This window comes from Ursus maritimus, unplaced genomic scaffold (genome assembly GCF_017311325.1).
Source record: "Ursus maritimus isolate PB19 unplaced genomic scaffold, ASM1731132v1 scaffold_17, whole genome shotgun sequence".
Taxonomy (NCBI): Eukaryota; Metazoa; Chordata; class Mammalia; order Carnivora; family Ursidae; genus Ursus; species Ursus maritimus.
Window position 1 is genome coordinate 2,465,408 of NW_024424119.1, and position 17,761 is coordinate 2,483,168.

Genomic DNA, 17,761 nt, shown 5'->3' on the forward strand with positions numbered 1-17,761 from the left:
ACACACACACACACACACACACACACACATACACACACACTGGAATATATATATATATGTCTATATATATATATATGTCTATATATATATATATACACACACACACACACACACACACAAACACATGGTAATGAGAGAATTTCCTCTTGAAAGACTCAGTGTTAAAGAATGGTTTCATCAGAGTTGTTGATGCCCATTCACAATTTGTTCCTGTTAGAAAGTCAAAGCTTAAGGAAAGGGTAGATTCTGAAAAGAATAAAATATGCAGCATAGGGACTACCTGAGGAAAGACGTAAAGAGGGAGAAAGTAGATATTCTTACCCTGGATCGCTCTTCTAGTTTTGTCATCATGACAACTGTTGCACTCCGTTGCTCCCATATCATTCTCCAAAAGTCCCCAAATGTTTCGGGGAGAGATCCCTGTGTGGCAATATAGGCGTTTTGTTTTCTATAGCCGTCTATGTAGTTGGCATTCACATAGTCACTTCCTGGGATGCCTGTAAAACAAGAAGTGTTATTCCATGAGGCAAACCTATCACAAGAGGATACAGCCTGGGATCTGGCCTGAGGGCAACGTTATATTATTGTTCCACACTATGCTAGTGGAATCAAGGGTTAATAACAGCGACGTGGTCTAGAGGTCAAAACAGGCAATAACCATATTAACAAACAAGTATACAATTACAATGTGTCCTAAGCAAGATAAAGTCTCATTGGGACTATCACATTAAAGAAATAGGTGTTCTGGATGTTGGATCTCTGTAATATGACAAGGTAGATACCAAAGAAAGAAAAATACAACTGATTATCCAGAAGGTGCTATTTTTCTCACACACTATCTATTTTCTCCACTGCATCGGTAAAATACAGCATGCAAAGGAGGACAGAAATTAATCTGGTCACATTCCTTACTCATGCTATTCCACATTGCCAGACAAATATGAAATAAAATAATGTCTGAGTCTGAAAATGCAGTGTAGGGTGGAGCACGTGTAACAGTGAGAAATTCTTCACAAATTTAGCTAACAGGGAACTCATTTAATCCTTAAAACAACTCTATGAAATAAGTCCTGTCAGGATCTTCCTTTAATAAAGGAGAAAACTGAGGTGCATAGAGACGAAAGCACTTGCTCTAACTGGTAGAGTCTGGTTTATGACAGTCAGTCTGTCTGCTACATCTGTCTTAGCCTCTGCAGAGACTGCTTCTTGTTTAAACCTCATAGTACTGTTGTACCACGGGCACCTTTCCTTGGATTATGACAATTGCCTCTTAATTGCTTATCCCAATCCACTTGTGTCCTTTGCAGTCTGCTGTTCATCTAGCATGAGAGCAGTTTCTAAGAAAATATTTCAGACACTGTAACTTCTTTTCTTCAAACCCAACAATGGGCTTGCATTTGCTTCCAGTAAAATCCAAACACTCAACAATAGTTGCAAAGCTCCACACTTTACCAAACACATCTTGTTCCACTCACCTTCCTGCCTTCTGAACTCTAGACACTGGTCCAGCCTCCATTGGTAGAAAACGCTGCTCTCCTACCTCAGTGCCATCCCACACTTTAGAACACATTCTTTATCTCTTTCCCATTGCAAAATGCTCATCCTATATTTCAGAAAGCCTGCCCTTGATACTCTTGGACCTTGGAACTCCCTTGACAACTCTTTATATTACTTATTACACATTGTAATTATATACTTGTTTGTTAACATGTTTATTGCCTGTTTTGACCTCTAGACCACATCTCTGTTATTAAGCCTTGCTATCTCTAGGGACAAAAAGAAATTTGCTATCTCTAGGGACAAAAAGAAATTTGCCCCAGTTTTGACATCTAATAAGTAGCAGAGCTTGAATTCGATGCTGGTATTCTGACTGAAAGTCTAATTCAGCATGACACATTTAAGAGGAATATAGATAAATTTGAGCTTCTTCCAGGGAGAGTGACCAGAGTGGTTAAGGAAATCAAAGCTGTTCCGTATGAGAAAGGGATACATAGTACAGCTTGGCAGAGGAAAATGCAGGGGCTGGGGATGAGAGCTGCCTGTGAGGATCTGAAGAGAGGGTTAGGTTTACTCTGCTGAGATCCAAATTTTTCAATTCTGAATGATGTAACTACAGAGAGAATTTCATCTCCAATATAATAAAGCACTTTCAAATTGTCAGAACCAAAAAGGGAACAGATTTCCTTGGGATGTAACAAGTCGCTTATCCCTGGAGGGGAAAAAGCCCTCTATACTGGCAAAATATGAGAGGTGGCACTAGAACCTGTACATGGCCCCTTCTTGCCCTGGGTAAAGATGAGTCCTGGAGCTACGAGAAAAAAAAAAAAGACGGAATATTTTCTTTATAATGGAACATATGTTCCCAAGCTAAAATTGTTATATTTCACTGATTGCCACTTGCAATTACTTTGACTGCTTTTCTGATTCCAGTTGTAAAACTGATCCTCTCAAAAAAGTAATGAAAGTCAGATGGGAACTACTGGGCTCCGAGATGAACACATGGATATGGAATACCACCAGCATTAGTGAAAAGCCTTTTGAGTAAAAACTGAAATGCACGGTTGGTTGTAACATTATTCATCTATTACAGCTACTCAAGAAGCAGTTGGGGTCTGGCAGCCCTTTGTTGATAAAGATCCTATTCCTCCAGACACCAAATTACTGTAGATTCAAAAGACAGTTTAAATGAAGTCCTCAGGTTACGGCCACTGGGAAGCACACACAACCTCATGTCCACAGGATTTGGTTATGAGCCAACAATGAATCTGTTTTATAATACAGGAAAAGCCCATTTGCAAAATTTTAATTTAACAGTTAACAACATTAAAGAATTGATTTGAAAAAAAAAGGATCTGGCTAAAGGCATCCCTCAGCTACCAATATACAGAAAAGTTTTTTCTAAGGAAGTTCAAAATAGAGAAATCTGGGTTAATGACTCAGAAAATGCATCAGCCAGGCACTGTGCCATTTCCCCCTTATCAAGGATAACAATTAATCTGAATAATGTGTCAGAAGACAGAGGAGATGGACAAGAGAGTCACATCTAAAGGAAGGGAATCAGCCCCGCCCAACATTCTTATATAAATTTTAATCATTTATTAGGTAATGAATTGTTTTTTTGACATACTGTTTAAGTTCGAATAACAAATTATGATTATTTTTTAGTGGGGGTGGGTTGCTACTTAATAATGCTTGCACTTCCCAGGAATAAAAATACAAAAAATCTGCCTGAAAAATACTAGGCACTTGGGATCTGTACTGTATCACCAAATGCTTTAAGAATTTGGGGCCTGGTATTTTGAAAAGAAAGTTAAAAGGAAAAATTCAATACCTAGTAGAGTTAATTATTAGGCTAATGTTTATATCTTGAAGATAATGCTGAGGTTCCTTTTCTGTTTTGACACTCATCTGTAAGTAGGTACTACCTGGAATGCACACCTCCTTCCTAGAAAAATCCCTTCACATAGTCCAGCAGAAAGACATTCCAGGTCAGTCCTCTCCCATACCACCTTTACAAGATGGGGATGTGAGAGTTGGCTATGTTCTACAGAAGCACTAGGATCTAATGTGTCCATACTTCATAAAACCCAAACAACAAGCTGTATAGAAAGATGAATGAGAAAAGATTTTAGGAAGGGTGGTTGGTTTGCCCTTTTAAAAACATTAACCCCAGACTGGAAACTAAAGTTGAACAGAACTGTGTTTCAAGTAGATGAGATCTCAGTTTTCAGTGTGACATATTTAGAAAGATTTTTCCACCAGTCCTGTGAGAAAAACAACATGGTGGCTTTCCAAGTGTTTTGGTGCCATGAAATGCCTCTTCAGTAGCTTGTGATTGCAATGTTTCTGCTGGGAGGCTGAATCTACAAAATCCTTTCACTTTTTTTGGGGTGACCTTCTACAAGTAATGCACATTTGTTTATTTAATTTTCAATTCCCTGCCTTATCCAGAAGATGATTTGCATCTGCTAATGCTACACTAATCAGAGTGCACTACTAATCCAAGAGAAGTGTGTGAGCATTAATTGAATTCCTCTGGGGCTATGATGGATGGAAATCTAACTTAACATGCGGTACTGAAAGAATATAGAATTACTATAAATTAGCTGATTGCTTTTAATTTTTGGAGTCAAGGAGACCTTTGTCTAATACTATGATAATAATGGTGTTAGTTACTTTTTTTTCTTTTTTTTTTGTGGGGGTTGCTTATTAAAACAATGAAAGCATAACAAAGATGTCTGCCTTTAGCTCATCATAAGCACATACCTTAGGCCTGGCCCTGCTGTAGGTACCGTCTTTCTTGGAGTCAGTTGGTCCTAATCTTTGTTTAAGAACAGCTTACTACCTTTATGAAAGTACGTTTCATGATTTCCCATGAACTCTTTTATGTGTACTCTCCACTTACCAACAGCCATGTAAACAGGTCCAACACCCATAATTATCATTCTAATCTTGTACATGAGAAAACTGAGGCTAGATCTTGAATTCATATTGTACCTATATGCCCCTTTTCTGTGTTATAGTGTGTTTCATCTGGTAATGGACTGTTCTTTCTTGTGGTGCATACAAATATTGCTTACATGCATTATACTGGGTTTTGTGTTTGGGGCAAAGAAAACTTGGAGCTATAAAACAAAAGCCTTTAAGACCAACAGAGATTTTGATGAGGTGAGCATTTGGTCCTTCATGCAGAGCAAGACACAGCAACAGCTACTCAAACAGAATTAGGACAGTTTTAGGCTCTCATTTCATTTGCTAGGAATTGCTGGTTATAGCTTTCAGTGAAAAGTAAGTCTAGGCATGGACTTTGGGCTCTGCTGTTCTTTTAATTGTTTGCAAAGCTTTGGAAACGTATCATGAATTCAACATGCAAGGACAATGCTATTTTTTTTTCACCTAAGCAAAGAATTAATAGAACAGGGCTTCATGATATTGGTCCCACATGTGTTTGAATATTAACAGAAGGAGAGAAATCCTTGGAAAGACAAAGCTACTCTGAAAGAATATTCGTGATGAATAAATAATTCATGCTGAAGAATGCTTTAAAACCTTGAAAGCATGTTGAACTGCCAAAGAATATATTATCTGAGCTGTTTTGTCATGAGTGGGTTAAAATTTTTTTTTTTCCTGTTAACTTGAGGAGGACTAATTGGGTCATATGGGTCTATTAAAATAAAACAAAAAACAAGGGGCACCTCAGTGGCTCATTTGGTTAAGCATCTGACTCTTGATTTCAGCTAAGGTCGTGATCTCAGGGGTATGAGATCGAGCCCTATGTCAGGCTCTGTGCTGGGCGTAAAGCCTGCTTAAGATTCTCTCTCTCCCTCTACTTCTTCCCCCGCCACCCAAAATAAAACAACACAACACAAAACAAAACAAAACAAAAACCTAAACAAAAAACCAAAAAACCAACTTGCCTCGCTCTCAATTTTTCTGTCAGGAGATAATTTGATTTGAAAAGATTTCTCTTGTTGAACGGTGTTCATAATTATAAAAGTTTTATAATAAGCCCTTATGCCCTGATGTTACATGAAAAAACAAGACCCCAAAAAGTACACGAATGATTTTATTAATATGAAAGTAAATAATTATATTGGGTATGTGAGTGCTTCTGTATCACTCCATTCTGTAGGAAAAGTCACAATGTGCATTTTAAAGTCCTGAAACTATACTAAGCACTTGCTAAAACTTTAGAGAAATTGGCCAGGAACCTGGGACTCCTATCTAGGGCTGCTGGTAGTTTGCTCTTTGACATTTGGGCAGTTGTTCAACTTGTCCAGACCTCTGATTGCTTATCTGCTAAACAAGGAGTGTTGGACAAACTGATTCCCTCAAGTCCTTTTGAGTTCTGAAATAAGAGGCCTCTCTGTGGTATTCCAAACCTTCTTGGATTCAGAAATCTCTGTGAAGTTATTTTAAGATAGAGGCTTTGTGTCTCTCAGATTAGGCAGGAACATGCTCTGATGCTCTTTCAAGCTGATTCCTATTGCTTCTATCTCTTATGTGCTGAGATGAGATTTTTTGTTGTGACTGATACTTCAAATCTTGATTAGAAGGTGGTGGGGTGAAAACCAAACAAATTCAGAAAAAGAGGGGGGTGGGACTAGACTGGTAGGCAGTCTATTCATGGGAAGAAGTTGTCCCTAGATTGTGGAGGTGAGAATGAAGAAGAGGCAGCATTACAGGGAAGGCAGAACCCCTTCCCTGCTCCAGCAGACACACAGCTGCTGTACCACAGAGCTGGAGATGGACCTTCAGCTGAGTGGCTGACTCTGTCCTGACTCACAGCATGGTACCAAAACCCAGGTACTCTTATTTCTTTTCACTACTACAAATCCTTAGTGAAGTCTGTGTCCAAAAAAAAGAATCTTTTTTAGTAAACCAGTTTATTTCCTGTTGTGAGATAGAAGCACTCAAGGCCCAATGGAGCACAGAAGCTACCTTTTTACTTAGTAAATAATGTCTCCTCCAATTCAATACATGCATACACACAAACATACACATATCCACACACACACACTGTCCCTAAGAACAATGAATTGATTAAGACCCAGATTATAGTTTTTACAACCCACAATGCAGAAAAGATGTTAACTTTATTGCTGACACTGGAAACACTAGAGAAGAGAAAATAGAAAAACAAAATCCAAAAATCATTTACTAGTAAATTGATTTAATTCCAAACAACACAGGCCTTGTTTTTCCTTCACTTGCACCATGACAGCCACCCACAGCCCAGCCACACCAGAACCAGCAAAATGAGGGATTCTCTTGGCAACACAGCAAAGAAAAGCAAATGGTTCTTGCAAAGGTACAGTGTATTACCTGACTTGGTGTCCCCAGAGGTAGCGCACATTAGCAAACTGCCTTCCATGTTTCTATGGCACATAGAAGAATTATTTTTCAAGCATGCCTTGTTCTGTGGGCTCATCACAACAATGAGTTAATGGGGGAATGGGTAATTTGCAGAGTTTGTGAAGCCAGGCTCCATCCTCTGAAGGTTCTGAGTCCTCTTCCCCTTGCTTTTCTATTCCTCAGCACTGCTGATGCTGAAGAGGCTGGGTTATGAGAGTAGTCACAGAGGAGGATGTGGGTGATTGAATTGTCATTGAATGCATTCCAGGGTTAGCTACACATATTGGGAATTATCAACACCTATGATGGAGGGGACTCATTTCTGGTTAAGGCGCACTTTGCCCTGAAATAAAGCAAACCTTGGGCCGGTACAGCATCACAGAGTTTTGGTCTATTATGCTCATATTAATAAGGATGAAATTATTATAGGGCTTTATTCAACATAGTCTGAATCAAAGGCAGAACATGGCTAAAGGAGCGCTTGTCTGTAGGAAACTCTCAGAGCTCCAGTCTCCTCACAGATCCTAAAATATGAGCAGCATTTTCATAATGTCCTTACCCAACCTGCATAAGAATCTGAGTCAATGCATTTGAAACTTCTAAAATACCAGTGGATATTAGTTATTCTTATGATCAATGTAATAGACAGTAATGAAATAAGACTACTCATTCCTAAATACTCTACTGATGAAAAGCTATTCCAAATCTGGAAGGCCCCTTTACATTTTCTATTTAAAAAAAAATAATGAAGAGTACAAAAATAACTATTTTATGACTTCCCAGCAATATACAACCTGTGATTCTATTTTAACAACAGAACCACAGCACAGATGATGTAGGTTTCTCTAAGCCTGAGCAATGAAGTGTAGATTCATTAGCCTAATCTTCAGACCTGTACAATAAAAATGAAAGAAAAAATCCCCAACAACTAGACTAAAGACAATGGAGATAAAAATAAACTCATGGACCTTTTTGATTTACTTTGTGATTGGCTTCCTGGAAACAGAGTACAGAAGAAAACCAACACAGCTGGCCATCCCTTAAATTTTTTTTCCCCTCTTTTCCAGATAAGAATCACCACAAGTATAGGCTGAGGTAGGAACTCGGGAATAACTGATCTCCACACCACTTGCTTGGCTACACGCAAGAGAAAGATGCCATTTAAAAAGCTCTAATTAGTCTTTAGGCAGGCTGCAAGCACCTTGTGAATTTGCTCCAACTTTCCAAAAGCTAAGTCCTCACTAGTTCTCTATTTAAGACAAAGTAAGCTATAAAAATTTGACCGTGCCCTGCTTCTCAAAACGAAATGCCTTTATTTAAAAAAACAAAATAAGACCACCCTGAAAATAAGAGGACTAAACTTTGTCATGCTTGTAAATAATTAACTGGAAAAGTGAAGGACTGGAAAAGTTAAAAAAAAACAAAACTGCTAAATCAGTGATTGATGTTCTGAGCAATGTGAAGAAAATAAATTCAACCAATAGTTGGATGAGGTTTAGACAAGTTTTTGTTTTTTCTAAGATGGGACATACAGTCTAACAAACTTCCTTTGCTAATAATTTAAATAGAATTTCAAGAGCAAAATAAAACAAACACCAGGTGCCCACAGATTAGTCATTAGTGTCTGGGGAGGGGAGGAGAGGAGGAGAAGGAAGACAGGAGGGCAGAGGGTGGGAGACTGAGAAAGTACAGGAACCAAGGGGGAGGAAAAGAATTATATTTATTGAACTGATGTGAGAAATAGCACATGGCAACTATTAAAGGGATTTGTTGCTGGGGAAAATAATTTAAGTTCTTTGATGTTACAGTTTCATACAGAACATTTATATTTACAAACACATAATTCACATTTTATTAGAAAATGTTCAGTAGATTGTATTAACTTATTTCCCTGTGTTTTTGTTTGTTTTGTTTTTACTTATTGAAAAAAATATCAGGTGATTCTAGAAAAAACACAATTAACTCACAGCACGGGAATGATGTGAGTGGAAGAATACGTTATCACATGCTGACAGCTGTGTGCTCCACACGGGAGCCGCTGAGCGGTGCGGTAGAGAAGCTAAGGCACGACCTACACGTGAAGCACTGTTGTGGCGGTAAAAGCTGAACCAACAATACAGGGAATACCAGTACTTTCTTCTCTTTACTTTAAAAAAAATTTTGATTTATCTTAGGGGCAAAGATTTCCTGTGAGTCGCTTTCTCATTTGAAAGGTGCTAAATTGCCCATCTCACAAATAATTGAGTTGTTGTAACATCATCTGTATTATTTACAGTGGGATTTTTTTGAATTGCTCTGATTATGCAAATCAAACAGATGATATATTTTGGATTTCCATTTAAAAGAACACATTCTCCCCCTGTTGAAATTTGTAATGCTATTATGGGTCTGGTTTCTATTTATCAAGCACCAATACATATTTTTTTTCTTCACAGAGTACTCCAACTATATGCAGCTTTCTCATTTGGATATTATTAATTTTTCCATAGATCATATACAAAAGAAATCCCATCTGAGGACAAAAGGACATAGTAATAGTAGTAACAGAATTCATAATAACAGCACTGATAATTTTCATAGTTTCCAATATTTATTACGCATTTTGTTTGTGCCAGACACTCTCCCAAAAACTTTATATGCATTAATTAATTCAATTGTCCTAATCATTCCAGGAGGCAGGCACTATTATTAATCGTATGGCACAGAAGATGAAACTGAGGCACAAACTCATCAGAAGCAAGAAGAGCCTAGGATGATTTAACAGAAAAGAAGTTCTTGAGAAGTGTATGGGCCCTTCCAAGGATGTATCCATTAAAGAGAAAAAGTGAATACCTATATTTATGTTTTGAAACTTTAAATATATTTCCTCCAAACCAGAAAAAAAAAACTCTGTATTTCACTAAGTTTCTCTTATTAGATTAACAAGCACTAGTGTTATAGAATGCATATGACATGATGTGGGTTATTCTTTGTCATTTCTTTTTTTTTTTTTTTTTTTGAGATATTTTTTATTTATTAAGAGAGAGAGCACAAGTGCAGGGTGGGGAGAGGGGTAGAGGAAGAGAGAGAATCTCAAGCAGACTGCCCGCTGAGTGCAAAGCTGGACTCTTGGCTCAACCTCACAACCCTGAGACCATGACCTGAGCCAAAATCAAGAGTCAGACACTTAACCAACTGAGCCAGCCAGGCACTCCTATTCTTTGTCATTTGTAAGGCTTTCATAGGTAAAACTATTTAAATCTGGCTTGGTAGAGGAGACACACACAGGCTAATAGTTCTATTTGGCATAACCCTCTAGTTTAAATGTGGGGTTTTGTTTGTTTGTTTTAGAAGAACGAATCTCTTTAATGTCCAAGATTTAATATTTATCTGATAAATATTACTCAGTATCTATGGATTTCTAGATTTAGAATCAACTTTCAGAATTTTAGGAAGAGCAGGAAGGGTCTTACACATTCTCGTTCTGCTTTCAAACAGAACAAAACACATTAAGTCAGGGGTCTTTAAATTGACAAATGACCTTAAAAAAGGCTTCTGTGTCCTTGAATTCTCTGAAATTAGTGTACAAATATATTGGGTAAGTGCCTTTTGTTTTCAAATGGGGTTTAAAATGCTCGTCAGGTTCTAAAAGGGATCTAGCTTCCCCAAAGGGTTAACTGTGCTAAGTGACACGCAGAAGTCACAGAAGACTTTAGCCTAGAATTTAGTTTCCAGTCTCCTGTCTTTTTAGTCAACGTTCTTCCTAATAGAACTTTAAAAATAATATTAAACAAACAAAAAAATCCACCTGAAAGCATTTATATGTCATTTATTCTTTGGAAAACTTCACTTTGACTAGAGTCTAAAAACACAATTGAAGACCTCTACTTCTCAAATTTCCAACATGAGTGTTTGAAAATGTATATTTCAAAATTCCTAGACAGTCTTCCCAGCCAAAAAGCCATCATTTTTGAATTAGGTATGACATATATAGGCACAGTCATTATGACTTCAAAGCTGCTATAGTTCTGAGTGGCCAATTCGAGAGAATAGCAGTCTTGAGTCTGACTGACTCATATTAGAATTTTGGCTCTGCCATTAACTACTAGCTACTAATAATAAACAAGTTACTTGATTTTTAAAAGTTTAACAGTTTCTTCATCTATAAAATTAACAATAACAACTAGCTTTTGAGGTTGTCCTGAACATTATAGATAAAATCTATTCATGATTTCATACATGATATAAGATCTGTGACATGGTGTCCAACACACCATAGGTACCCAGATAATTATATCTATTTTAACTTCTTGTCTTTGTTGTTGACATAAAAGGTAGGGTTTTAAATTTTGCTTTATATTTAGTCCCCGCCAACAATTTTTAAAAATTCCATTTGAATATGGCTTTTAAAGGAAAATGTTAATTATGATCCTACTAATAGAAATAGAATACTGACAGCAGTGAAGCGTAACTACATTTTAGGAGGAAAAAACACCTTTTTTATCTAGGACTGAAATAATTAGATTGAAGTTATACTAGTTATAAGACATTACAATAAATAATCTGCCACTAATTGATATTCCTGGGTTTATAAGAAACTGAAGATACATACAAAGATACTGAGGTAAGTAGACCACCTTTGGAATCGCTTAGAGACAGATGCACTTGACCTTACTTCTGAAACTACAGGTCTCTAATGCATTTGGATCAGTGGTGATTTCCTATATCCTGTCATTGCCTCAGATTAATTATGCCATAAGGAAATGAAATACTGAAATGCAATGTTTGTATTATCCATAGGTTAGTCCAATGATAAAATGGAGTTTTAGGCAAAATGGTAAGTCTGGGCATTTGGATTCAAGCTAGTGACTTAGTCATAGACAGATTGTCTATCAGTAGGAAAGCAGTGTGAATGAGGTGGGCCCAGGCAAGCATGAGTTGAGGAATCAGGAGAGCTCACTTCCAATTTGAGCTCTATTACTTATATATGATACAATTGTATATATATATGTATATATATATATATATACACATATATATATATACACATATATATGTATATATATAGTAAAATACTGTAGTATGTACAGTAAATAATATAATTGATAAGAAAGCCACATAGAGCTAAGAAGTCAGGAGTGAAAGAGATTTCACTCATTCGTGGAATTTGAAAAATACAACGAATGAATAAACAAGTAAAAAGCAGAATCAGACCTATAAATACGGAGAACAAACTGGTGGTTGCCAGAGGGAAGGGGGATGGGAGGATGGGCAAAATGGGTGAAGGTGAGCAGGAGAAACAGGTTTCCAGTTATGGGATAAATAAGTCATGGGAACAAAGGGCACAAGATAAGGAATATGGTCAGTGCTATTTTAACAGCATCGTATGGGGCCAGATGGAGGCTACACTTGTGGTGAGCTCAACATAATTTACAGAGAAGTTGAACCAGTTGTATAATGCTTACGTTGTGTACTTGAAACTAATGTAGCATGGTATTCAACTATACTCAAATTAAAAAATTCCAAAAAAAAAAGTTTTCAGTTGAGGAATTGACACTCAGAGGAGATGAGGTTATGTGACTTGTAAGTGACAGGGCTGTGACCCAAACCCGGATTTCCTTGCTCTTCTTATCTTTTGGTTTATCCATTTCTTTTTTCCTACTTTAGTGAAAGTAATGAGCAACTTTGGATTCTATAAGATTAAACATATAATTAAATATTATCTTATGTACATATTAGTTTTCATTTAGTCTTTGACAATATTTAGCTTAAATTACGAAAATAAATCCTATCACCTCTCTTCCTCAGGAAGTACTGATGTCTCTTAAGGACAGCTTAAACATGGAGGGGATGCCAACAGTAACTGGACTAGTCAAAAATTTAATTGTGTTTCCATACTGCTTGCTCTATAATTCAACAATTGTAAGCATTTCTGTAGTTGGAACTCTCTTGAATTTATTCTGCATTTTCCCCAGCATAAATAAAATGGCTGTAATTTGGAAACAAGTCATGAAGTATCACTATTTTCACAGAATTCAGTAAGCACACTTGTGCTGACACACAATCCTCCATTCTTTAGTTTATGTCCCCTGCCATTGCTCAGCGGACGTAGTGTAACGGTTTTGCTCTAGGAAACAAAGATAAAGATAATACAAATCGCTGTGGCAACTTCCAGTTTTCCTTTATTGTCTGTAAGAGCACTCTGCAAAGTAAACATGAAGAGGGGCCAGCGCCACTGAGAGAACAGCAGCAAAAATGTCCAAACGAACACTTTCAACCAAAGTCTTTTAAGTTATCACCACAGGTGGAACCCCAAACAAGCATGTTAAATTTTATAAATTGTGCATGACGTCTCTTAACATGTAAATCCTCTTGAAAACTCTGGCTCTGTGTTATCAAAGCTCCCTTTATGTGAGAAGCTCCAGTTAGCGGTTCCGTGGTTCCTGTTGGCAGCATTCCTTTTCCGTCCTTAAGATATAGGATGATCGTTTACCCCCTTAAATATCTGCTGAGTAGGGCTTAGTCTAAGATAAAACGCTGTTCATGGCTGTAATCTAGATTAAAGCTCTCCATAGAGCCCATAAACTTCAATTAAATGCTTCTAACCTTTTGCATAAGACTTAAAATTGAAAGCCTTCTGGTTTCTAGGTCAGCTCTAGATTTAGGATGTATTTGTGAGCATAGAGCTATAAAAAGGCAGGTTTTAGTCTGATTCAAGTGCTTTTGCTTTTGTATTGTAAAAATAGCATACGGATGAAATGTACATAGTTTCCATCTATCATAATAAAGGGACAAGGAGGAATATTCTTTGTCCTTCGACATACTTACTGTTAAGATTGTGGAAAATAACAGGTTAAGGAAAATAATGATAAAGTGGGCAAAAGTACAGGGACATGGTAATACTGAATGACCTAATTCTGAGTGGAAACAATGCTATAATACAGCAAAGGCAGACTGACAAGTTCTCCAGCCAAGATCGTGCCAAATAGGTTCTCAATCTACATTTGTTTGATTTCTACAATTTACCTGTTTCACTAATGGAAAAAAGATTTCTCTCCTCCACTTGTGACTTGGTTTAGTTTCTTATTAACTATGGAGTTGATTTAAGAGACATGAGACAAGAAATTGCTATTTTTTTAATATATATTTTAAAGTGGGGAAAACAAAGATAAAATGTAAATGCTATATGCTAATCCTCCACATATACCAATTACAATTTTCAAACAGGACTTGAAGCAATTACGTGTCTGACACCACCCTGCTTGAAGAACTAGCACTGGTGAAATTTTGATAAACCTGATCAATTTTTTCCCATATGGAAAAAGTTAACTCTTGAACTCCTAGTATCTTCAATAGACTCAAAAAGGAATTACAACATTTTTCAACATCAAAAGTAAAACTGATTGTGAGAATTTTACAAAATATATCTATGGTATGGGCTTGCTCAAATGCTGAAAGATAGTTCTTCCCAGAAAACTGGAAATGGATCGGTTGTGTTGTGTGCCTTCTGGGAAAGCCTCTAAGCAGTGTCTCACTTTCAAATTAATTTTGGGTACTAAATGAAGCATGCAGGACTTGTAGGACCTGGTCAGAGTTATGAGATAAAGTGGTAGTCGTCATAGATTTGGGAAGCAGAAAAAAGTGAAAGATACTTGAACGACTGTAGATGAAAATGTTTGAACTGTCAGGACCTAAAAAGGACCAGGTCTGAAGCTGGTATTATTTAATGTTTAATAAAACATCTGGAAGAGGGTAAGTGGTGAACTTTCAAGTATGAAAAGGCCACAGAGCTTTTCTAAATGATGCCAATGAGGATGATGTGGTATGTGGCAGTTGGTGGTCCAGGTTAGCTATTATGACAGAAGGAAGGATTTAAGCGACATTGTAAACTCTTTTCTAAGGACAGAAATGTTCTACCATAGCCAAAAAAAAAACCCTAACAAAATGCTGAGTGTTGAATATGAGCTCCTAATTGATTTTAATATGCCATGTGAAGGGATTTATTACTGGAAGGGGATGAATGGAAAATACTCTCTTCATGAATCCTTACAAGAAGCTAGGTATATTAGAGGTGCAATCCTCATCTTTAGGAGCAATCGTTCCCTCTGGAATGCACTCCTTTCTATAGTTGTGAGAGATAGATTAGCAAGCAGTCCACAAATTAGCTGAACCAGACATTTCCAATATGGTTAATTTTAATTAATCACCACACCATCAACTCCTAACCTTTAGACTGTCCCTAGTGGCTATCCAGGTTTATTTACAAACAAACCCCCTTTCCCCCATTTGAAAATAACAGCCATTGAGCATCTTCTGACAATCACCTGTGTATTTATAACCATCAGCAACCATCAGTAAAATGGACAGCCTTGATTTGCTTCCCCTCTATAAGCATCAACTACATTATGAAGTCTTTCACCTAGAGTCGAGCCAGGAAGGTAATGAGAGATGCTTCTATGTTATATGGTGTTGGGGATTTTGTGTGCCCATTTATAGTATATTTGTATGATAAAGAAAATATGATAACAAGCGATACCTGAATCTTAATGGACTATTTCCACAGATAGTGAAAAATCTAGCTAAACCTATATTTTCATGCACACTGTTAAACTCATGAAAATAAAAATATAAATGTCTGAATTTCCTTACCTTCTATTGCTGATAGGAGAACCCGGGAATGATCATAAGCGATTACATTTGCATATCTATTCTTTGGTTTGTTTACTTCCAAGTTTGAATGTTCCCATGTGAACTGCTGGCCAGGGTCAATTGACTTTAAAAGAAAAACAGCACACACACACACACAAAATCAATACTTGATAACACTGATTAGAGGCACTTATCACAAGTAACAAACACAATTTAAGAAGAAAAGTCTGAAGCCACACCATCAAAGATGACCCTAGCTATGAGGCTGAACACTAATATAATCAGCATAACATGAAATGATTAATCATAGTAAAAAACAGTGATAGTCACCAACATTGATTCAAAGGAAAAAAAATCAATATAGATATTCTGCGAATATTGGAAAGGCAGGGTTTTTAAAATTGTTTTACTTTCCCATTTCCTTCTCTGCACCTGTAGTTTACAAGTTATCTGGTTCAATATTCCTTCTGGTTCTGTGAATATTATTTTATCTTGATTATTCTTCCTACTCTTTTCCGTCAGGACCTAACCTCACCCTTTAAGTTTACTGGTCATTCACTAGCTTCATTGGACACAGGCTTCACCGTTCTTTCTTCACCTACAGGCTGACTTACAACTTGATGGCAACTTAAAACTGTGTCTGTTTCTTCATAACACACTACGTATGACCAGTGTCACAACACTATTTGTACAGTTCAAATACTTAAGAATAATGGTAAAGAAGGGAAGTTGCTTAAATCTAATAATCATCTTTAAATATCAATTTATGACCCAATGCAGACAGAATCTACTTGCTTTTCTTTTTATTTCCTATTTATTATTATGGTTATGTTTACAAAGTTTGCTTCTTTTTATTCTTTATTTTAAACTTTTTTCTGATTTTTAATGACTTTTCTTGATACCTTCATTCAACCCATTACTCAATAATCTAAAATAAATATTGCACAGATATAAAATAATATATACATTTTTATGGTTAAAGCAGAACCATTATTTTCAGACTGAATTCATGATTTGATTATAAAACTCTGAGGGACTTTTTAATTTCCTGCAATGTTATGGAAATCAAAACATCTTTTCTTTGATCATAGGACACTGACACTTTTTAAAGACATAATTTTATGGTATATGGAAACATGAGTTCAGTAATTACATAAACATGATTTCAAGTGATTAAAGTCAAGTTTTCAGAAATAATGATAAATTGGGTTTGTATGCAAGTAAAATTCTTTTAAAAAAGTAAAGACACTATGTTATGTTAATAGAATTTTTAGCAGTTGTTTTTGATCCTGGGCATTTATCATGCTTGAATGTGTGTATGTAGAATTGGAAAGTAAAACATATCCAACAGCTGTTACAATATTAAAGATGTGTATATTTTGTGTTTAATAGGGATAGTAAAACTCACAAGTGTAAAGAGTCAACCTATTAACCATCATGAATAGCCTCCAAACATACTAAAATTCTCAGCAGGATAGATTGCAGTCTCTAATTTACTAAGGATTATAAAACCCTTTCCTTTTCTTAACCTATGCCAATCTACATATAACTAGTCTGTCATTGAATAATATTCAGCAAAATAATTATCCATGCTTTAGAGTCTAAAGAATAATATTATACGGGGTCTTTCTAGTTTGTTCTTCCAGAGAAGCTCATCACCTCCCCTGTGGGATGTACTTCACTCCAAGTATTTGGGGAGCTGAAACATGCAGATCCCTGGGTGGAAGCCTTCAAGTCAACCTTGAACTTTCTCTACACAAAGCAGCTTTATTTGGTGAGCAAGCCCTACCTTAAATTATCTTACATCAGTCCCAAATCTACCAGCTTGCTGCCACTCCCAAAGCCAATCCTTCAGTATCTGATGTCTGCCTGAACTCTCTTTTTGAACTCTCACTCTAATGCACTCTTTATACCACGGTAGTATTTCTGAAGCTCAGCTCTGGACAGGTTAGGTTCCTGCTTAAGAACTTCCACTGGCCCTGAGCGAACTACAGCTTAGATTCTAAAGTCCTTAGCCACAGTCCTACCTACACACCTGTAGTCATCTTTGTCTCTACAAAGATGGCTCAATAAATTATGGTTCAACAGATTCCTTAAACAAATTGAACTGACGAATAAATGTTGTTGAGAAGAGTTCATAAAGAGAAATCGTGGAGTAATTCTTGCATGTAACACTGCAGTTAAAGGGCAGACTATGGAAACGGCAATGTACAGTACACTAAAACTAACACTTCAGCATTCATTATCATGTGGTTTAAGAGTAAAGTGATCCTGACAT

General features: G+C 36.6%; 1 protein-coding gene across 1 annotated transcript in view; it reads right to left on the bottom strand.

The window, feature by feature from the left end:
* Positions 1-17,761, bottom strand: part of PTPRD (protein tyrosine phosphatase receptor type D) — a 301,900-nt gene that overhangs the window by 60,308 nt on the left and 223,831 nt on the right. The window contains exons 27-28 of the mRNA XM_040632317.1: positions 15,484-15,607; positions 322-497 (exon numbers count right to left, since the gene is read on the bottom strand). Of these exons, the coding sequence (XP_040488251.1) occupies positions 322-497; positions 15,484-15,607 (300 nt within the window). The remainder of the gene's footprint in view (positions 1-321; positions 498-15,483; positions 15,608-17,761) is intronic.